Here is a 21,027-nt window from a genome sequence, read left to right as displayed (position 1 = left end):
AGACTCAAAACCACATGTTCCATTGTAACTCATTTCCTTCTATTCTTTGTTTTATTTTGATTCAGAGTTTTTATTTTCATGTTGATTTGTCTTTAGATGGTGTGGTTCAACAAGTTAAAACATTAATTGTGATCTGCACTAAAGTGTCCACATGTCCGTATCCAAGGTTTGCTCAGACGCTCGCGAACATGGGCAGATAACAAAATATATGTTACTATCAACCTCGTATAATTTGAGTTTAAAAGAATAAGGCCAGTTGCTTTTGACTAATTTCTTCTTTAAGCTACAGTCGACTTGGATGAATGAGATCCTTCAGATATATTTCTCTTATTTATTCAATTGAATGTTATTGTCATCTGTGGATTTAACACAAATGTAGTTTTACAATATGTTCACCCTAGGCGAGAGTAAAGACTGGAAACAGCCTGAACACAATGAAGACATTGTACGCTGGGACCTAGGATCAAACCAACGACTTTTACATCTTCAGCCTAACTCTCTCCCAACTGATATATTTCAGCATAAAGTAGTGCTAATGCACGATTAAACCCTGAACAGTCTAGAAAATGGATGAACGAGTCTCGAGAGTACTGCTGTCAAGACCTGGACTTTTTAACGTACCTTGTAGGTTCTGATTAATGACATCGGCCTCATCAAACCAAACCATACAAACATTACATTCCTAGCTTCTTGCCCTTCTTCGTGGTCCGCCGAGCAGCAGGTTTTCTGACTCCACTTGCAGACTGCATTATTGATTATATTATTATATTATATTATATTATTATACTATTATAGCTGAACCCTACGGTCACTTCCTGCGTCCGTGAGGGACGTAAATTTCGTCATCAGAGGGAGTAGGCTCTGTGCCTTCGTCCACTTACCGAAAATTTGTTGTGACCACAACAAGCTATTTTTTCAACAAGAAAATCCAGTCAAATAGCAACCAAGATTTTAGAAATCGAAATTTCAGTACAAGTAACTTTTTAAGTCACTCCTTTTGCCCCACAAATTTACTGTGGTCATTTTGTTCCAAGCCCATTTAAATCAAACCCTGTTTTGTATCCAATATTGCCAAATGTTCAGGTTGAGTGCCCAACTCTTTAAATGAAGCGAGCGGCAGCTGAACAGCAGCTGAGTCAGAAAATAAAATAACTGGGATTATTTTCAGGGTGTGGTGGACACACCAGTGCATGCAACACTGCAGCTCCTGGGTTGAATACTCCGAAGATGTTATTCTTGATGATTTCACTGTGTAACTTTTGTAAGAAGAAACAATCAAGCTCATACAAATCACACATTGAACTCCTTCGTGATAAAACACACCTTTGTTCACTTGAATATAGAAAACGGGTTTTGCAGCTCCATTCTTACATGATCTGGTATGACTGGTGGCTTGTGATGACTAATGTTAGCAAACATAACTGACATTACTGAGTCAGTTTTTGGACTTTATGAACATCCTCTATCCTCTACTTTTTCGCATCACATATACACTTTTCAACAGTTTTATCACAGCAGTAAAACAAGAATAAAACCTCGGCAGGAGGAGTCGCCTCACTCTCAGTCACGTCGCATAATGCCTTCAGAGCAACTGACTCAAGAGGATTTTGGGGACAATTGAAGGTCCTCTGCATGGAGTTTCTCAGTATTCTCAGCAAAACTCACTGTGTGGATCCTTGAGGCCTAACAATACGCTGAGTGCATTTTCTTCCTCATGAATTATTCGCTTAGCTGATATTTTGTAAAGTTTGAAAACTGAATTGTTCACAACTTCGTTTTTTCCATTATACAAATGAATACAGAGCAATGTAAATAAACCAAAAGTGTGAGAATTATTCCTTACCTGGTATGGCACTAACCCCACTGCAGAGGCGTGTCACATGACACTGTGGCAGTGTATTACATTATTAATCTGATCATTGGCTCTCCCCTCCCTCTCTCTTGTCTCTAACCTTGAACCTGGGGATCAGCGCTAATCCTCCTGAAGCTGCTGTTTGGTGTTGGCGAGCCTTTCTTCACCACACGGCCTCTGACGCCGCGTTACTGCGCCCGTTCCACCTGTTCATGGCGAGCAGTTGGCATTATATGAAAACACACTCACACAAATTCATGCCACAGGATTGTTGCCCCTGTGTCTGGTTTAGCATTGGTCTCTGTTCACAGCATGTAGAGCTGCAACTTCTGTGTTTGTGGACTAGCTGATTAAAAATAATCACGTTTTTCAAAAGAGAGCTTCACATTCTATCATATATCTCTTAATACAATCCTCACATGGCCAAATGTAGATTGAAAGAGTCCACAGTCCTCATTGTGTGTAAAAAATACAGACAAGCTTAACACAAAAATCTGATATGTAGCAATTAACTGTGTGGGTAAGGGGGTCTCCTACTGAGCCTCTCAGTGCTAGCCTGGTGTATCTGGTACCTTCTTCTTTTATTACATTCTCAATTTCTACAGTGAATAAAAGACACTAGAAGATTGTATTTACTTGACTTAAAACTAAGCAATTTCACATAATTTTGAACCATTATTATTTCTATAGAGAACGCCCTGAAAGCTTTAAGACTAAACTTGCTCAATACAAAACTCAGAGAATATATATTGCCTCCACATGGCCCTCAACATGGCGATGGCTGAGCCGGCGGCTTGCAGCTAACGGTGCAAACAACGACAGCAGTGCTGACAGAGCTAACGGTGTTTACCTAAGGGGGAACCTGAGGGTACTACACGTCTGCGGCGAAGCCGTAGGTCTTAAAGCGTTATCTGCCCAAACCACCGTATTAGAGCTTCGGCCGTAAACAAGCCAGTGGGGCACGCTCACATGCACTAAAAGCATGCGTGACCTCATTCTCTGCTCAGGTTGACATTACTCCACTATATCTTACCCAAACATTGCTAGCAACCATAAAACACTATTGCAAATTGCTCGTGAGTGCAATTCATAGAAAACATGCTTGAATACAGAAATTCTGTATATGCTAAATAGGGATTCATTTACAGATTTCATCTTATTTGATTCTTTCTTTTAGTTGTGACCAACAATTGATAAACTGTCCTGTATTTTCGTCCACAGCTGGACTTCCCTTTTGTTAATCTGCTCTGTGTTGTTGCAGAGTGCAACTTTGTTTGAGGAGTGAAGGAGATTAGAGGAGGATTATGGATTGTTTATCATCAGAGGTGTCCAACAGAAATAACTTGTATAGGGTGTTGTGTAGCAGTGTGTGTGTGTGTCTGTGTCTGTCCGGTTACAACAGGTGCTGGGTCGCTGCACTTGACTTTTGCCCCCACTTTTATGAGGATGATCACATGTACACACGTGAAACCAAACACACTCACGCACACACACACAAACATACACACACACATACATACACACACACACTCACACACACTTACACACACACCTACACCGTTACCCTGTGACCTTGAGCTGTGAATCTCTCTGATAGCAAATGTTGTGAGTGTCCATGTATGCTCATGTGTGCATGTGTACGTGTGTGTGTGTGTGTGTATGTGTGTGTGTGTAGAGTATGTATGATCTCAACACATCCCCACCATCTTAAATACCCTCATTACTGCCATCAAGCTCTCTGTGTGTATTATTACACACCAATATGCTCCACTCTAAAGCTCTATTAGAGTTCAAAGAAGAAGTGTTTATATGTGTGTGTGGCTTTTTTTGTGTTTTTCTTTGGGTGGGGGGTATCACCCGTTTTGGACTTGTGTCACGACATCCAAGCTGACCTCATTCACACACTCATAAATTGTAGCATCAATACAGTTCCTGTCAGACACACAGTCTACCCCCTCACAAACACACCAACATGTATCTGTGTATGAAAGAGGATACAATACGGAGATGTTTCTACTGCCTACAGTCTTAGTTTTTTACTGCATTGATTAAATCTTTCAGATGAAACCTTAACACAAATTGCTGCACATGTTCTCAATGATTCACAAACGGCAGAATAACTTGGCTTATGGAATGGCTAACACATAATGATACGGAGAAGAACACGGAATGAAGCAGATGATGTTTACTATACCGCATCTGTTATTTTGTATATCAGGGTACCTCGCATTACAAGAAGAAAAATGGAAGCTGTGTTCAAGTTTTGATTCATTCCAAAAGGTATTTGTCAGCAGAAAAGAAACCTAACCATACCAAAGCGTTCAAATGGGAAAATAGTTGCACAGTTTCAAACAGTCTCTCCTCATTCATGATGTTGCACTCGGCTGTAAACACTGAAAGTGACAGAAGTTGCTGTGTGAAGAGTGAAAAAAAGAGAGCTCGAGAGGGAAGTTAAAAAAAGCCCTACTTTCACACCTCTGTACAGCTGGCCAGCCGCTGAGCAAAATAAGCATAAATAACAGATCATTTTGTTGGATGCAGACTCTACTCCACTGTCAGTAAGGGGGTTTGAGATGCTGCTAAATGATCCGACAAGCGGTATTTTAAATCATACATGAGGTCTAGTCGAAAAGATGGAACCCTCCTCCACCCCATTCACCTCCAGTCTCTATCATATCCAGTGCCCGGTCCTGCTCCTCATCCCATCATTGGATCTTCAGCAACTCCCTTCACCACCAAGGGGCCGCATTCCTGATCTAACCACAGCTTCACTACCCCCTTTTAATAGACTACGTCACGATGGAGTCCAATCGCCAAAGACTCTTCGCTAATCATTTCATCATGCATGTGTAATACATTATTGTATAGTGGAGTAGCAACTTGAGTAGCAACTTGAGATGCACAAATTGGATTTGAGAGACGACTTCTACAACCAGATTGTTTCACAAGTAGCCAGTTTACAAGCAAATTTAAAGCCAATTAAAAAGTTAATAAAAAAGCCAAATCGTAGTTAACATTAGCCGAAGGGTTCCGAGAATGCATTTCGGCCAATGCATTCATATTCAGAATCTGTTTTTGGACATTACCATTTAAGTTGATATGGCAAACGTATTGGCAAACAGTTGTTTATTTAAACATCCAACAGTTACAGAGTAACTTTATCATTAATTTAAAATCAGATCTGATGAATTTAAATCCAAGAATCCCGCTCTTTAAGCTCTGTTTCGTTTTGCTCTACCAACTCCTGGGGGACATTTCTTGATCTTTAGCTGCTAAACGCTCCACTATGCAGTTCACCACAGTTATTTTTTTTCTCATTTTTTTCTTAAAAGCCAGCTACCTGCTGCGGCCAAAAGCAACAGAAGTATAACATAAATGTGACTGTTTTTTATACTCTCTGACACTGCAGCTCTTCTGTGGCACAATCAACCCTCTGATGAATATGTTAATAAGCATGAGTCATCCAGGTTGAGAGAGAGAGAGAGGAGGAGCAGTGTTGTGAGGTGTGAATCATGAAATCATTCTTTGCATTGTGGTTACGAGTTTGTGACTATTTCCCTTTGTACCAATAAGCATTAATCACAGATACTGCTCTCTAAAGTGTTTGGCGGGGTTCGATAAAGACAGCTAAAAATAGAAATATTAAATAGGGATATTCATTTAGATGTATGGAGTGAACCACAACACATACTAAGGCGTAGGGTTATGTTCTAATGTCCGGGAGAGCAGTGCCCGACGGCTACCTCAGCAGATGGCCGTCAGCCGTCGATCTCGTGTGGTGTCCACACAGACAACGTTGCTGCTACTGCCAGCCTTTTCTTTCTATATGACGTATACTTTTCATAATGGCCGTTTCATTATGAATATAATTTATATGTATTTTAGACATACTTTAGAAATACTTAAGAAGCATGTGCTCACTCACGCAGAAACAACGGGTGAGATTCTGAATCTATTGAAGATACGCAACCGTCAAGAAGTCGACATGCAGCCGAGCCGCGCTGCTCAAACAGCTCGTTCCATTCCAAGTTACACAACTTGCAAGACAGACGACTACGACAGTCTTTGCTCACGTGGCCAATAGATAAACACCCAAAACAAACACTTTTAGCAAGTCAACTTTCTCTTGGTGTAATTTCTTCTCAATTTCTAGGCACAACTCCAATCTGTGATCCTCTTCACACAGCAGACAAGATATCTTTGTCGGCTTGTCAGGTAAGTTTTCCTCATTTCACATTTGCACTAACAGCTGCTACAATGGTGGCAAAACCTGCTACCTTCTCCCTTGATGTGAACATGCGAGACTTTGTTTCCACCTTTATCTTCTGGTGGTGAGATAGAAGTGTCCTGAATGTTTCCACAGACTGGGTTAGAAACAATAGACACAATGAAAGTGACTGACTGCTTGATGACATGTGCTTCTCCTGCATCTCAGTGTTTTTCACCATTTTCCCTCTGTTTATATGGTAACTTCAAGATTATAGCACACATGTTGGATGTCATATTCATTGCTGACTTGAAACTAGAATCCTCCATGGCCTTACAGCAGATGCGTAGAAACAAAGCAAAAGTTTGCAAGGCCTTGACATCCTTTGATTTCACTGGTGACATTCTTGTTAAAGTGCCCTTGGCCTTTGATATTCCCTGATGGCATGACAGCTCCTGACCAGCTACCTAGGTTGTCCTTTGGTGCACTGTTTCAAAAAATACCAGCAGTCCCCGCTGATAACAACCTTTCCTTCCACTCTATGCTCAAACACTCGGATGGACGTGCTGTACTCAAGAGGGTCTCCTTCAACAGTTGCTATATCCCTTGAGGATAATGACAATGAACACTGCTGCTTCACTAGTAGAGCCATTATGTAATTTTGCTTTTGCCTGATGCTGAGAAGATTGCCATATTGGTTTACACTAAACCAGCACACTGGATTGCTGTGTGTGACATGTATGCTGAGATCTTTGAGGTATGCCTGGTTTGGGATTCAGAGGATGAGCTTGTTGGTCCCACTCATTGTAAAATGGTTTCCTTGGGTTGTGCATCCATTGGCGTTGCAGCTTTGCTGCCTCTTATTGAGCTGATTGGTTTGAATCTAGTAGAACAAACTCCAGAGCTGAGGATCTGAGAGAAAATCTGTATTTTGAACTTTCCGGATTCAGTCCATCTGAATGAGCTCTGGAGCTCTGTACATCAGAACTTAAGCTCTCTGTACTGAAGCACAGTAACTTGCTGTTACTTTGCAATTCCTTTTTTTGTCTGATTTTCTCATGTTTTTTGTTGAGGACAGCTGCCATAGCAGGGAGAGGAGCCCTTTCAGCCTTTGCTTTGAGGCATGCAGAGGAGGCTGATAACCTTGAAGACCTATGGCTGGAGCAGCCAGCTCATGAGCACGTTTTACCACCAACGTTATAAACGCTGTCACCTGGACCAATATCATCAATGACCAAAGATATGTTTGCCACAGTATCCACCGGTTTTTGTATTATTTCTTTGTTGCTGTGCATTCAGGTTTCAAACCATCCATGTTTTGTTTTTTTTCATTTTATCCTTATAGGTGTTAATGGTTTCAACGATTTAGGAGAAAGTTTTTTTTTAAATAGAAGCGACCCACCGTCTCAGACACTCTACGCCTATGAACTCAGGTGTGCAGATGGAGTAGCAACAGCAATATTTACTCTGACTACACACAAGATATAGCACACGACAAAGCTAAGTCGTTTTGTTGACTTAAGTTAAGTAGTTCCGTTTCACAAAGTGTTTAAAGCTGCGACCATTTCACAACGTGGCCAACGGCCGATTCTGTCGTTTAGGTATGAGTAGGCCTACATGTTGCACTGAACGGTGGCATTGGGCGTAAATCATCTGGAGTGAAATTGACCAATACAAACATTGTTCCTTGGAATACCAGGCTATTTAAATGTAAATGCTGCCTGACACATATGCTACAACGCTGTATGCAAAGCGCCTTACAGGAGGACTGAGCACTATCTTTCTACCAACATAAGTTTCATGTCACATTTATTTTTTATCTCATCTCGTTTCCCCTGTCATTCGCCCTCATGTCTGCTCTGAAAAATGCGGCAGCAGTGTGACAAATTACCTTTAAATTTCATCCCTGTCAGAGTTACAGCTCTTTCAGACAGATGGATAGAGGACGGTCGGGGTCTGCCGAGCCTGCAGGCGCTTGTCAGAAAGCAAACAGCGTTGTGAATTACGACCGGACGGTTTGTCTCTCTGAGTGAAGGATTATCTTCATACGATGACACACTCATAAACAGTGCTTAGGTGCTGCAATCGGTCCCACAGATGCAGTGCCTCCTCAAATGAGGACACTGGGTGAGAGGAGGATTTACGCTGCTAATAATAGAGTAAACTAAATACATATCCAGAGAAGGAATTTTGCATGTGGACTATTTATAATTACAGAACCCTGTGATGCATCTCTCGTGGGTTAAAGCCAAACCGGTCTTGGACTACCGGCACACCGCTGACCAGGCTGCAAACTCATCACACACACACACACACACATATATAAAGATAGCGTCATCTTTACACTCTCCTTTAGACTGCTGACAAACATGAGCCAAGGATATAAGGTGTGTGTGTGTTCGAGAAGAAGGAGTGGCAGCTGAAATAGGCACAAGGGACTTTATTTTGATGACCTGCACCTTTTTTATTTATTCTCCCTGTTGGTGCCAAGCGCTCGTTGCAACAACGTGATATTTCTGTTCACGATCGAGCTGTGAAGCTGTCAGCAATGGAATCACAGACTTCATGACAGCACTCAAATCAAAGCTAAAAAGGTGTTGCATTTCATGACCAGTTGATGGTCAGTGCTACTGCTGGCAGAGAATAGGCCGTAATAAATACAGAGTTGCTGTGATGTTGTGTTCAAATCAAATGAAACTGGATAATTAACACATGCATGGTATGTTTTTAAGGTTTAACAATGTAAAAATACTATGAACTATCAGGTTGATGCGTAGTGCAATATGTTTTCCCTGTTTGTAGGTAGAAAAAGAGGGTCTCAGCATTTCCAAACAACTCCCAAACTGTGATTTAATGCAGTCATATTCACAACGTTGTTCTCATTGACACATTTTCCGTCTCTTTTGTCAGACAACAGAACAAGTTTGAAATTTGGTCACAGCGTGTTACCAAGCTGCTGCGCTGTGAATCCAATTATTTTGTATAATCACAACATCATCAGACACAGAAAAAACTGACAGTGATCACTTCAAATAAGCGATCACGGAGAACGTGAGTGTAAGGTTTTCATTTTAAGTACATTAAAGGTTGACTAAACGGCTGCTGAAGAACAGAAGCCCGACGTGTAAAACATTTCCTGCGGATGCTGGAACTGCGACAGAGCTAAAATGCATCCGGATGAACGTGTATGTGTCAGCAGGCTGAATCTGAAAATGTGTCAGATCTCTTTACACACTAAAACACGTACAAACAACACTTTCCGAGACAGCCAACAGCCTGGAGCCTCTAGCAGCAGAGGTGAGCAGCTGGCTACAGAGGTCTGGTTAGCTCGCTTCTTCCTAAATCCACACCTCCAGATATTTCTACTTCTTTAAACTTGTAGTCTTTAGACTCAACCGACGCTGACTCAAGTGACATCATTTGATGCATATCACACAGCTCACACTGGAGACACTAAAGGCTTCACTTTACACATATTCACATATGCAGTGTTGCTCCCTGATGGGCCGTTTTTTCCTGAGGTCATCATATTTTTTTTAACGTGGAATGTTTATATTCTGCGCAGAGCTCTGAACGTTTGGCGAATTTTTGTCTGATCGTCGAGAGTTGAAAAACATTTTGAACTTTGGGTAAAACGCTGCGCTCGTCACTGTCACCTTCAACTCAACCGTCCAATACCTGGAAACACATTTTGATGTTTAGAATCGGTGGGGTTCCCCTTTGACCAAGTGAGAGCAAAAACAATGAAACAAAAAGATGCTTTTGTTGCTACAGGCTGATATTGAAGGAAAAATAAAGTAAACACATTGTCATTGAACATTTTCCTACTTTGCAGGTATTTTCTATAATAATATTAATACATTGATACAAATGTAATTCCAGTGACATGTCTCTCTTAGTTGTTCTAGGAAACACGGATGCTTAGTACGGACAGAAGGCCAAAACCAAGAAAACTGATTTATTTCTTTAAGACACGAGATGTTGACCTTGATGAACACAAATCCCGCGCACAGTAATTGTTGCCTTACAAACTGCTGACCTGAATACCTTAACTATAACTTGCTGTCTCAATTTATAAACCGACTTCTGTGACAGCATCTGCTGTCCCCATTAATTCCTGTAATTGTGTCACAGCTGCAGGTTCAAATCAAGGCACCACATTGCTAATACATATCAAGCTAGATGTGAAAGTATTGTGCAATAACTTTCAAGGTCTCCATCCAGAACAGTTTCCCCTTTTACCATCTATTTCAGTCACAAGGTCAGTTTCAAAAATAGCTCGCAGCTATGAATTCACTTTCAGACACCACGGCTGCTAACATCTGAGTGGCGGCACCGTTTTGAAGAAAAGCAAACCACTGTTATCTTCTATTTCCTTGTTCTTACATTTGTTTTACATTACACACTGATACTCTGGATAGGCCTTGATTCTTCTTGACTAGCAAATTTACTTTTGTCAAAATAATTGTATTGTTTCTTTGTGTGTCTGTGTGTAGTTTAAGACCTCTTTCAATGGGTTGCGTTGTTTTAAATAGTAAGGTTTTCTCTAAAATGCATGTTTGTGAAGTAGAAGTTGTTTTTTTATATGCATTACACCTGACATCGTCACTCTCGGGCTCCTGATTGGTGACCGGTGAGCTCACGCAGCTTGTGACCGTCACATACCATCAGGCGACATCACTGTCAGAATGTGTGTACATCGCTATGAGATATGCAATATGCATTTTGACCACATTTAACAGCAGGGCAAAGAACATCTGACATGATGTTACCCGCTGCCAGCCGTCAATCAAACTCTCAGGCGTCCTGCTGATCTCTGAACTTGATCTGTGATTGGCCGCAGTGCAGTGAGAGGATGTTTTGGAAGGGTGACTATTTATTTCTCAACCACCATGAACCTGTCTCCTCACAGTGATATCACTGCATTTCTGTGGCCACATGCCCAGCGTGACGAAACGCTGCAGAGGACTGTCTATGTTTGAGAAGGTGAATCACTCGGCAGTTAAGAGAAAACAAAAAACGGTTGACTTAAAAAGGACATTAACCTTAATCTGCGTGCTATCCTTCTACAACTGGATCGCTTTACTTCGCTAATATTACAGGAATATTTGTATCCTTTCTTTCAGAATTGATGCACCTCGCTCAGAGTTTACTAAAAGTTTAAAGAAAAAGAACATTATATTGTAGCTCTGTACATTGGGGAGGCAGGAGCTGCTACCAAAGTTGTTTAGGAAATGCAACATTCGCCACATTTGACTCTTGTCTTTTGTTATTAATATGCTCAGTTTTCTCCTCTACTCAGTGTCTCTGTGATATATTTTGGTGGCATCATTCTCACCTGGACCGGATCAAATGAACAAACGGAGTAAACATTGTGCTTTTTTTAAAGTGCTCTGCACATTATTCTAATTACAGTAAAAATCTCTAATTGAGACAGTTTCTTGTAGTTCTAGTGATGAACATCATGATGATTTTTAGGGAAAACAGGAGCAGTCAGACAATCTAAAACAAATTCTCACTTTAACAAAACTATCCAAACTGTCCGATGGTATTGAACAGTTGCCTGTGTGGATTAGTGTTGCAGGTTTAAGTTAAAGGTGAACCAGATGAAGCTTTGCAAAAATATCTTGTTTCAGTGATACTTTAAAAGTTTACTTTAATTTCCACTTCCAAATAAGTGACTTAGAGATTTTTTTTAAAACACGTCTGCTTGCTCATGTTGCTCATCTCATTGTCTGACAGCCCACAAATGTGAGGCAGAGTGACCCCTCTTACCTCACCTCCGTCTCTGCATGGTGACACAGAGAAGCCAGCAGCAGCCCAAACTGGGCAGAGCTGGTGGTGGGAGGGACTGGGTACAGAGATGGAGATGGGGGTTGGTGATGTTGGTCACACTGAGCGTGCCAAATGAGCACATGAAGACAGTAATGTGATCTGAGTTGAGTGACAGGACCCCTATTTTTCTTTTTTTTTGTACAGAGGTTTGACAGAGCTATATAAGAGGCCGAGGCTCCGGCTGCAGGCAGAAGAGACAGACAGAGAGAGACACTGACCATCACAGCAGAAGACCAGTGGACTTAACTCTACATACAGTTACCCACAGCGCTATTAGACTACTGAGAAGAATGGGACTGCACAGCGTCGAGGAACTGGTAAGATCAGTTGTGTAAATAATAGCAACTATGAGAGGAACCGGGAAGCAGATTGGTATCAAATAGAAGCTGTAGTATGTCTACTCCAGGAAATGTGCAATTATTTAAAATAAGGGGTAATACGTATGAAAACTAGAAGTTAAAGAGTTTTTTTAATACGAAAAGATTATTTTTCTCTGGTTACAATTCTTAAAGGATTCTAAAAAAAATTCAACCAAGGAAATATTTTTTAAGAAAAGCAGCTCTTTACATTCTATGACATTTTGTTGAATAGTGACGCTCTGCTGGAAACTGATTCTGCTCAGAGGAAGTCGACGACTCATCTTTAAGACAGATTTAGTTTTTTTTGTCATTTTTCCATTTACATGTAAAGTTTGTATCATTTCCCTTGATTTTCTTGATTTGTCTTTCTATCACTTAACATGTGACATCATGGAAAACAAATACATATAGTGTTGCATATAATATGAGGTAAAACAAGAAGAACACATCCTACTTGTGTAAGCAAAGGACAGAAAAGAAAACAAGCACATCATTTCAGCACTGGTGTTTAAAATGATGTGACATCAGAACACTTGAAAACGAAAACCGTCCAATCAGGACCAACAATACTTAAAAGCGACAGAGAATTACCTCAATTATCTCTTCTTATCTAAACTCAGGGTTCCTCAAATCACCTCATTTCATTGCTTAATTACCTCTTACTTTGGAAGCTTAGGGGATGGGCTGCTTAATTACAACTTAACTTAGATAAAGGTAAGAATCTCATTAAAGTCCTTTACCCATCACTGTTGTTACTGCACATTTTATCTTAATATTTCTTATTTTCTTCATATCTTAACTGAGGGGTCATGACTAAGCATTAAATAGAAAGAGTCACAGACCATAAGCAGTTTGAATGATTACACGAGCACTTCAATAACTGGACATACAAACAGTTGAGCTTAGATTAAGACATTAGTGTGGGAACCTTTTTTCTGTCATGACTCAGGCTCGGAGTGGACAACATCTCCATCTCTTCTCTCCCTCAGGTGTCCGGTAAGAGGTCAGAGGGCAAAGAGGCCGACGACTTCCAAGGGGGCGTGTACGAGGCGGCTGTCAATCAAGAGAAGCAGGATGACCGCAGGTCCCACAGGGAGCAGGTGGACGGAGGTCTGTCAGAGGAGAGTGACAGTGGCAACGAACAGGAGCAAGTCAGTGTTGCAGCTCTCCATGTAAGAACACACACAAAAAACACGGACATATTGGACATATTGTACCTTTTATGAAGTTGTTTTGATACCTGGGAACTACTGTAAGGGGTCACACAAATAAAAAGTCTAAAAACAAGATTTGAAATGACAATTTTACCAAGTAAGTTAAATTAAAGAAGTATTATCAGCTAAATGTACTCACAGTGGAAAATATAAGGACACATACTGTTATACTATTGGATCCATAGTATTGAAACATTAGCAAATAAGAAGTAGTGCTGCTTTATATTACAAAGTTCAATATTTTCCGCTGTAAAGGGAGGAGGAAGAGTTGTAGCTTTAACATTAAGTGAAGATTCTCAAGTAAAGTACTTAAAACATAAATGTACTTAGTTACATTTCACCACTTGTAGTTAGTCAGTTACATTGCATGGAATGCCCGGCCCACATGGACTAATAGGCTGACGTTAGCCTGTGGTTACCTCTTCTGAGTTTGTCTCTTGGTCCATGCTGCCACCTGAAGGCGTTGGCAGTATAACACATCTTGATAGCAGTTTACTCAGGAGTACATCGGTTATAAACCTCATAATTTTGGTCTTTACATTAGTTTTTGCGTTGAGCGTTTATGACACTTTAAAAAAATTAGGTGTAATTTGCAGTATGTAAATCCAAACACCATGTTCATTGCAAATCTATATAATTAATCTTCTATGATCCTGTTTCCACACATATTTTGCCCACAGGGTAAAGAGTCTGTGTGAGTGCTGCATTTGACAGATCTTTAGTGATCATTCAGTCCGAAGATACAGCTGTATGAACGGATCATAATAGAGTAATGCAAATAAAACGAAGAGTAGTAATTTAAGTACAATTGTGAGGCTTTCTTCCGATTTCCGATGGGAAATATTGTATGCCATTAATCTGATTTGCAGAATATAATTTTACCTGCAAAGCAAATGATCTCTAAAAACTAACAGAATCATTACCTGGACAAGCTGCGGAATTAAATATTGTTTACAAGTTAACATTCAAAGTATCATTAATTCACACTCTGATATCTCTACTCGTGTGTACCTTTACTTTTGTTATTTAAACCCATTTTACTGCAGAGTACTTGGTAAGCTTTTAAAGCAGGGCTTGACGTGTTCTGTGCCCTTTCACTTGATTGTTATTCAGTGAACAAATAAAATCTGTTTTTTGAAATAAAAGTTCCTTCTTTCTTTGTCGTCGTGTGCTGAGAACCTCTGTGTTGTCTCTGCCCCTCAGACGGATAAATGCGGCAGGCTGAGGTTGGAGACAGTTGATGACCTGTTCAACATCCTGCAGCTGAGGAAGAGGAGGAGGGAGAGGAAGGCTCCCGTCCACAAGAAACAGCAGCCAGAGCCTGAGAGCGTGGTAAGATTATCTTCTTCATTATAATGATCAGTGTCTTACTTTCCCGACTCAACAAACCAACATTTTACTTTGCTTTCCATAAGAGGAACATACTTATATATCATAATATTATTACTTTGTTTAGTTTTTCCTGAATTTATTTCCTTTATCCCACAACTGATACAGTTTTATTCTGTAACTCTGAGGATGACATCAGATGAATGAGGAGAAAGTTAGAGCTTAGGTGTTCGGAACTGGCAAAATCATAAATGTAACAGCTACATGTAAATGTAGTACAGATATTCTTTGTAGGGCTTGTAGTGCATTTGTTTTCATAAGAAAACACAAAATATATGTATTTAAATGAAAACATCTCGTAATTTAATCATGTATCGGAAGCTTCACACGACCAGAGAGCAAACTGTCTGTGTGAACGATCCCTGAGGTTTTAACTGACCCAGATACACTGTCCCTTTACCTTCAGTTCATATGATTTATACATATATGATTATGATTGTTTTTGATTTTCTAGCCAGAGACTGTGGATGATGAGATGTTTCTGACAGCAGCCATGGAGAACAAACTGCCTGTGGTGGAGAAGTACCTGACTGATGGAGGAAACCCCAATGCAGCCGACCACGTGAGTGTCACACAGTAATGTCTGCAACTTGTCCGAATCTCATTAAAACATGCTAATCAACATGCAAAAGTAATGTTCACATGTTATCGTACTTTCATGATAAAAATACTTGAGGCAGCTGAGGCTAATGATGATAATAGCAGGCTGTAAAATACTACTATTATTAGATGCATGAAGCTCTTTTAGATGGAGTATAATTAATTAAATACACTTTATGTTTTGTTATCCTATCAGTATCAGTAAACCAACTGTCTTTAATTAATTTAATGTCCAGTTCCAGAGAACAGCTCTGCACAAAGCCTCGTTCAAAGGACACGTGGAGGTCATGAAAAGACTCCTGGAGGCTGGCGCTGCCGTCGAGAAAAAAGACAAGGTAAGAGATTTAAAACGCTCAAATGCTGCACACACACACATACACACACATACACACACACACACACACACACACACACACACACACACACACACCCCCCCAGATACAGCGTCAGTCTAACAGTTCTGTGTGTGTATGTGTGTCAGCTGGATGCCACAGCAATCCACTGGGCCTCCAGAGGAGGCAGCCTGCCGGCCCTGCAGCTCCTCCTCGACCAGGGAGCCAAGTTCACCTGCAGAGACAAGGTTGGTACAAACACACTGGGTTGGCGATCTGCGCAGGTTACGGAAACCCCTTACTTTGGCACCATCTCCTGGTGGAAATAAAACAGACAACTGTTTCTTTGAGGATTTCTGTACATATCTCCAGTAGTGACCACGAATTGTACATCTATGAGTATTTTCCTCGCATTAATAGATACAACTGAAACTCTTTCCTCTCCTCAGTTGCACAGCACTCCTCTTCATGTCGCTGTGCGGACAGGACACTGCGAGTGTGCTGAGCATCTCATTCACTGTGGAGCAGACGTCAACGCTAAAGACAGAGTAAGGACACAACGCAGAGATCATCAGTTGTCTCACAGCTACATTAAATGCTGAAACGATGCTGAATACTCTGTTTTCCTCCCCCACTGAAGGACGGAGACACGCCCATGCACGATGCTGTGAGAATAAACAGATTCAAGATGATAAAGCTGTTGATGATGTATGGGGCCAGTCTCAACACCAAGAATTGTGTAAGTTCAGAAAAACTTGGCACATCTTTCCTTGACATTGACACTGACATTGACACCAACGTCTGTAATTTGAAAAACACGCAAACAGGTTTGACAACTGGCTCAAAGCCAACAATGCAGCCTCTATGGGGACAACTATGAGGCTAAAGACCTACCTGTGCCTCACTTATCTACGCGAGTGAATCTTAAGTGTACATGCTTCAGTTTTTACAGTTTTGATTTCAAGTCCTGTGTGTTTGTTTCTCCTGTGCAGGATGGAAAAACTCCACTGGAGACACTGTCTTCGTGGCAGAACGGAGCCAAGAGCCTCCTGTGCAACTTCAGCCAGGAAAAGCCCAACCAATTAGAACCCAACACATTCCACTAAAAGCAGGAATTCAACATGAGACTCCAAAGGATCTGTGTTTTTCCAGCGAGGCTGTGGCAAGTGCTCACGTCACATTCAAACAGTCCCACGTTTTGACTGACAGATGTTTATGCCCTCAGGAAGCAACCGCATTATTAAATCTGAAGTTGCCTGGTTCAGCATTTTGAAGGATTTTGAAGGTTACCAGCAGAGCTACATTTCTCATGTTACATGTTCATGCATCTTACATTCAGATGTACAGCAGGAACCTGAAGAAGACTTTGATCAACAATGTGAAATCTAATCAGGTTGTTAATAATGTGATAATTAGCAGCGATAGATTAATTGTTCGCCAAATATTGCTGGACAATGTCTCGGCTGACAACATGAAGATGTTTTCTTAATTTTGAATTTAAGCTGAGTTGAAGTCAGCGATACTGCATCGAGAAGATGACGTATTTATTGATTAATGACAACTGTCAGCAATCAACCTATTGGCTTTGATTGATTTATATCAATATCATACACTTAATAACCAAGTGACTGTCTAGAGTTATACTGTAGTTAGATCTTTTGAAAATTTGTCACAGTTAGACTTTAGACTTTATTTATTTAACCTGGTTAACATTTTCCTCACAGTTCCATTGGATCAACAGTCCGTGGATCGATCCAAGTGTAAAACTGAAGTTATGTATTTGTATAAAATGACTCCAGCTCAGTGTGAAATGACTGAGCCTCACCTTGCTGGCAGATTTTGTGTGTTATACTTAAACATTCAGACGAGTTTAACCAAGTTATTTGGTCTTATGCATTTTAAGATTGAGAGATGTGACAGGATGAAGAAAGTTTTTGGATTAGGATGAAGAGAACCTCTCCACTTACTCTCTCGAGACACGCGCAAATACCTATACTGGCCTTTTCTCCTGCAGCAACATCATAAGTAAGCTGTAAGTTAAACAAACAAGGGTGCTTGATATTCACACATTTCCACATAAAGTCAAGTCAAGTTATTTTGACTCATCTTAATCTTGGCTGTAATTTTGTTACTTTTTTTCTCCTTTCAAACAACCCTCTTACTCAACCCACAACATTGATTCGGCATTTGTTTGGAGGTTTAGTCTAGACAACCTTCAGACAAAAGTTGATCTTTTTCAGATTTTCTCCTACCAGAGCTAATTTTGAGCATCTGGGGCCCATATACCTTATCGAAGGTCACCTCAGTGATACAAATGCTTCAAATTACCCTAGCTGACATCCCAGCTGCTGGCCCATTTTGTCACACATACACACACACACAGACACACAGACACACACACACAGACACACAGACACACACAGAGTGCGAGAGGGAAGAAGCTGAAAAGTCCGTGTTGGTTCAGAGGATGTTTGACAAGTGTTTATGTGGATGAAACAGGTCTTGATATATGACTGGAAATAAGATTTATTTTTTATTGTCAAAGATGTATGTGCATTTTGCCTTGTATTTATGGAGTGTTTAAATAAAACAGATTTTGAATTTGAGCTTTCTTTATTGAGAGAGAGAGAGAGAGAACAGACAGAGAGAGAGAGAGAGAGAGAGAGAGAGAGAGAGCTGACAGAGAGAGAGAGAGAGAGAGAGAGAGAGCTGACAGAGAGAGAGAGAGAGAGAGAGCTGACAGAGAGAGAGAGAGAGAGAGAGAACTGACAGAGAGAGAGAGAGAGAGAGAGAGAGCTGACAGAGAGAGAGAGAGAGAGAACTGACAGAGAGAACACAACCTGCATGAAACACAGACAAAGACAAACATGGCTACCAACACAAGCTTTGCTCTCACTGAGAAAAATGCAAGCTGTTGAGACAGACCTCCACTTACTCACCGAGTGCACCAAGTATTCTGAATAAAGAGAAGAATTCTACGGAGCCTAGAAGGTGTCATGGAGGAATAAGTAATGTGTGCTCTTGATTTAATATTGATTCAGAGTGAGAGAGCATGAGACTGAGCCACTATTATATCGAGAGCACACAAATTATTCAATCTAGAGCACCAATTAGTTACTAATACAGGGACACAAATGGTCCGTATTTTGCGTGTCGCTCTGAATTACTTTTCTTTTGGGACGACAAAACATAAGGTTAGGTTTAGTCAACAAAACCACTGAATTAGGTTTTGGAAAACCATCACGGTTGGGCTTAAAATCACTACATACAGTTAGGTTTAGGCAACAAAACCACAACAAGGTGTCTGGTCTCTCCCGCCCACTTTGGTATTAAAAACTACTACACTTGCTCTGAGTGTTGCATAGTCACATGGATGAATTTAATTGATGTGTCCATCACAAAAAAGGATCCTAATTGACTTTTCATTGGCCTTGTTTTCCTCCTGAGCGACAAAAAAAAAAAAAGACAATTAATGTCCATGTACACAAAACTAATAGATTTGGCATTTTGTGACTATTTCGCAACCTGCCATGATACTCGGCTGGAAGCTATGGAGTTTCTGTCTTACAGTTTTTCTCAGTTGCTATCGTATACACAGATACAGCCGCTGGCTTTTAACCAGATCCAGTTTTCCAGCTTTAAGATGTCTCATGCTGTCTTGAGATAGAGGCCAGGGAGAGTGAATTTTCTGCCTCCTTACAGTTGTAAAGCCGTAATACCTGTATATTGTGCAGATTTAAAGACACTGGAGCATTGTGCAATTCATTCCCTGAAGGTATCGTTAGCAAATGTTTGAATTTCAGTTGAGCATCAAGAGGCATGGTCGGCAGACCTTGCATTATTCCCCAGTACTTTTCCATTGTGTGACTATTGACTTCATGATTATTTTTTATCAACAGAAAAACACAATCAGTCTCCATGTGTTTATAACAAATTGTATATTCATCCAATATCGCTGGTTTCACCACAGCAACTCATAGAACCCAGATCTTGCATGAATGTATACATTATTCATACTCATCGTGCAAGATCATTTTCTTGATAATATTGGATAAGCAGATTGATTTAAGAATAGCTCTTTCAATTGATCTAGTTGTTTTTTCTGACAGCTATCACACCAGCCTAAACTTAACCAAAGCCAACCAGCAAACCACACTTAACAAATGTGATGAGTAAGCACATTCAAATTCTAGAGGGAGGAGTGAGACAGGAAACAACAGCGCAATGATACCCCATCATTATATTCTGTTAACTTAACCGGCAACCTCACTCTGTCAAACAACCGTCAGGTTCAGGATGGCTGTCAGTATCCCAGGAGTAAAAGTAATGGTTTTGTTCTACCTGCTGATCCTTGGAGTCGGCATCTGGGGTTCGTTGAAGTCCAAAAAGGAGAGGAACAATTCTCGGGGTGATAGTATGGAGACGGCCCTGCTGGGTAACCGAAGCATCAGTGGAGTTGTGGGGATCTTCACCACTGCAGGTGAGTTCACCTTATATTGCAGCCCAGTATCATGACAATGATAACGGACAAGAAATGACAAATGAAATGCATCCATGTGACTATTGTGGTATATTTTCAGGCCTTACACAGTACAGCGAAGACCCCAAGTGTAGTTGTCTTAGATGAAAACCAGATGTGCAGGAGACCAGGGGCAGAAGGGTGGATGTGTAGAATGAGGGGGCCACATACATTCTCTTATGAACCGCCCAGATGTTGCATGACATGTACCCTATATAAAGATGAAGCAAGAGCCCTAGAGGCAGGGACTTTCGGATTCGACTTGAGACCTCCGGACGATCTAGACGTCCGTAATGGCATGTGTTGCTTGTTTGTAATAAACTTTATTATACCAGCAAGAACAGTGTCCACGGAGCATCCTTCCTCATCACTTCAACAGAACTGCCGCATGCAAGACACGACACTATGCAACGGGTCAGAGCTGGTGACGTAGGTAGCATTGAGTATTGACAAAGACCACTAATGGTGGGCTGGAGGGGAGGTGAATGGATCCAACAAACACAGGACTTTCAACCATGAGATTGGTGTTCAATACTGCGTGTCCCAGAGTGCTGTTGTGAAGAGACTCATTTGTGACGGTGTTCTTGAACCCAACTTTGTTAAAAAAGTTGTCTTTGAAAGCATTGAAACACATTTCCATGCACAATTTAACCTTAGCTAATTACATTCAAAACTGCTATTTTTAATATGAATCTGCAGTCCAAAGGGTATATTTTCCCT

The 21,027-nt window shown here is 40.8% G+C and overlaps 1 protein-coding gene across 1 annotated transcript; it reads left to right on the top strand.

The window, feature by feature from the left end:
* Positions 1-425: 425 nt before the first annotated feature.
* On the top strand, positions 426-18,389 carry ankrd1a (ankyrin repeat domain 1a (cardiac muscle)). The gene is made up of 11 exons (XM_076075942.1): positions 426-5,355; positions 6,006-6,067; positions 12,039-12,211; positions 13,243-13,425; positions 14,671-14,799; positions 15,311-15,418; positions 15,693-15,791; positions 15,938-16,036; positions 16,238-16,336; positions 16,429-16,527; positions 16,781-18,389. The coding sequence occupies exons 3-11, from the start codon at positions 12,185-12,187 to the stop codon at positions 16,892-16,894; spliced, it is 957 nt and encodes a 318-aa protein (XP_075932057.1). The 5' UTR covers positions 426-5,355; positions 6,006-6,067; positions 12,039-12,184; the 3' UTR covers positions 16,895-18,389.
* Positions 18,390-21,027: the final 2,638 nt, after the last annotated feature.

The sequence above is a fragment of the Anarhichas minor genome, unplaced genomic scaffold (genome assembly GCF_050575085.1).
Source record: "Anarhichas minor isolate MPS153535 unplaced genomic scaffold, ASM5057508v1 ptg000054l, whole genome shotgun sequence".
Classification (NCBI taxonomy): domain Eukaryota; kingdom Metazoa; phylum Chordata; class Actinopteri; order Perciformes; family Anarhichadidae; genus Anarhichas; species Anarhichas minor.
Note: the sequence above shows the minus strand (reverse complement) of the source record. Positions and strands in the feature narration are given on the sequence as shown.

Bases quoted from the DNA above. Each gene is read 5' to 3' on its own strand.
- ankrd1a (XM_076075942.1), top strand. From the start codon at position 12,185: ATGGGACTGCACAGCGTCGAGGAACTG. The intron at 13,426-14,670 runs GTAAGAACACAC...TCTGCCCCTCAG, and splicing joins TCAGTGTTGCAGCTCTCCAT to ACGGATAAATGCGGCAGGCT. The intron at 16,037-16,237 runs GTTGGTACAAAC...TCCTCTCCTCAG, and splicing joins AGTTCACCTGCAGAGACAAG to TTGCACAGCACTCCTCTTCA.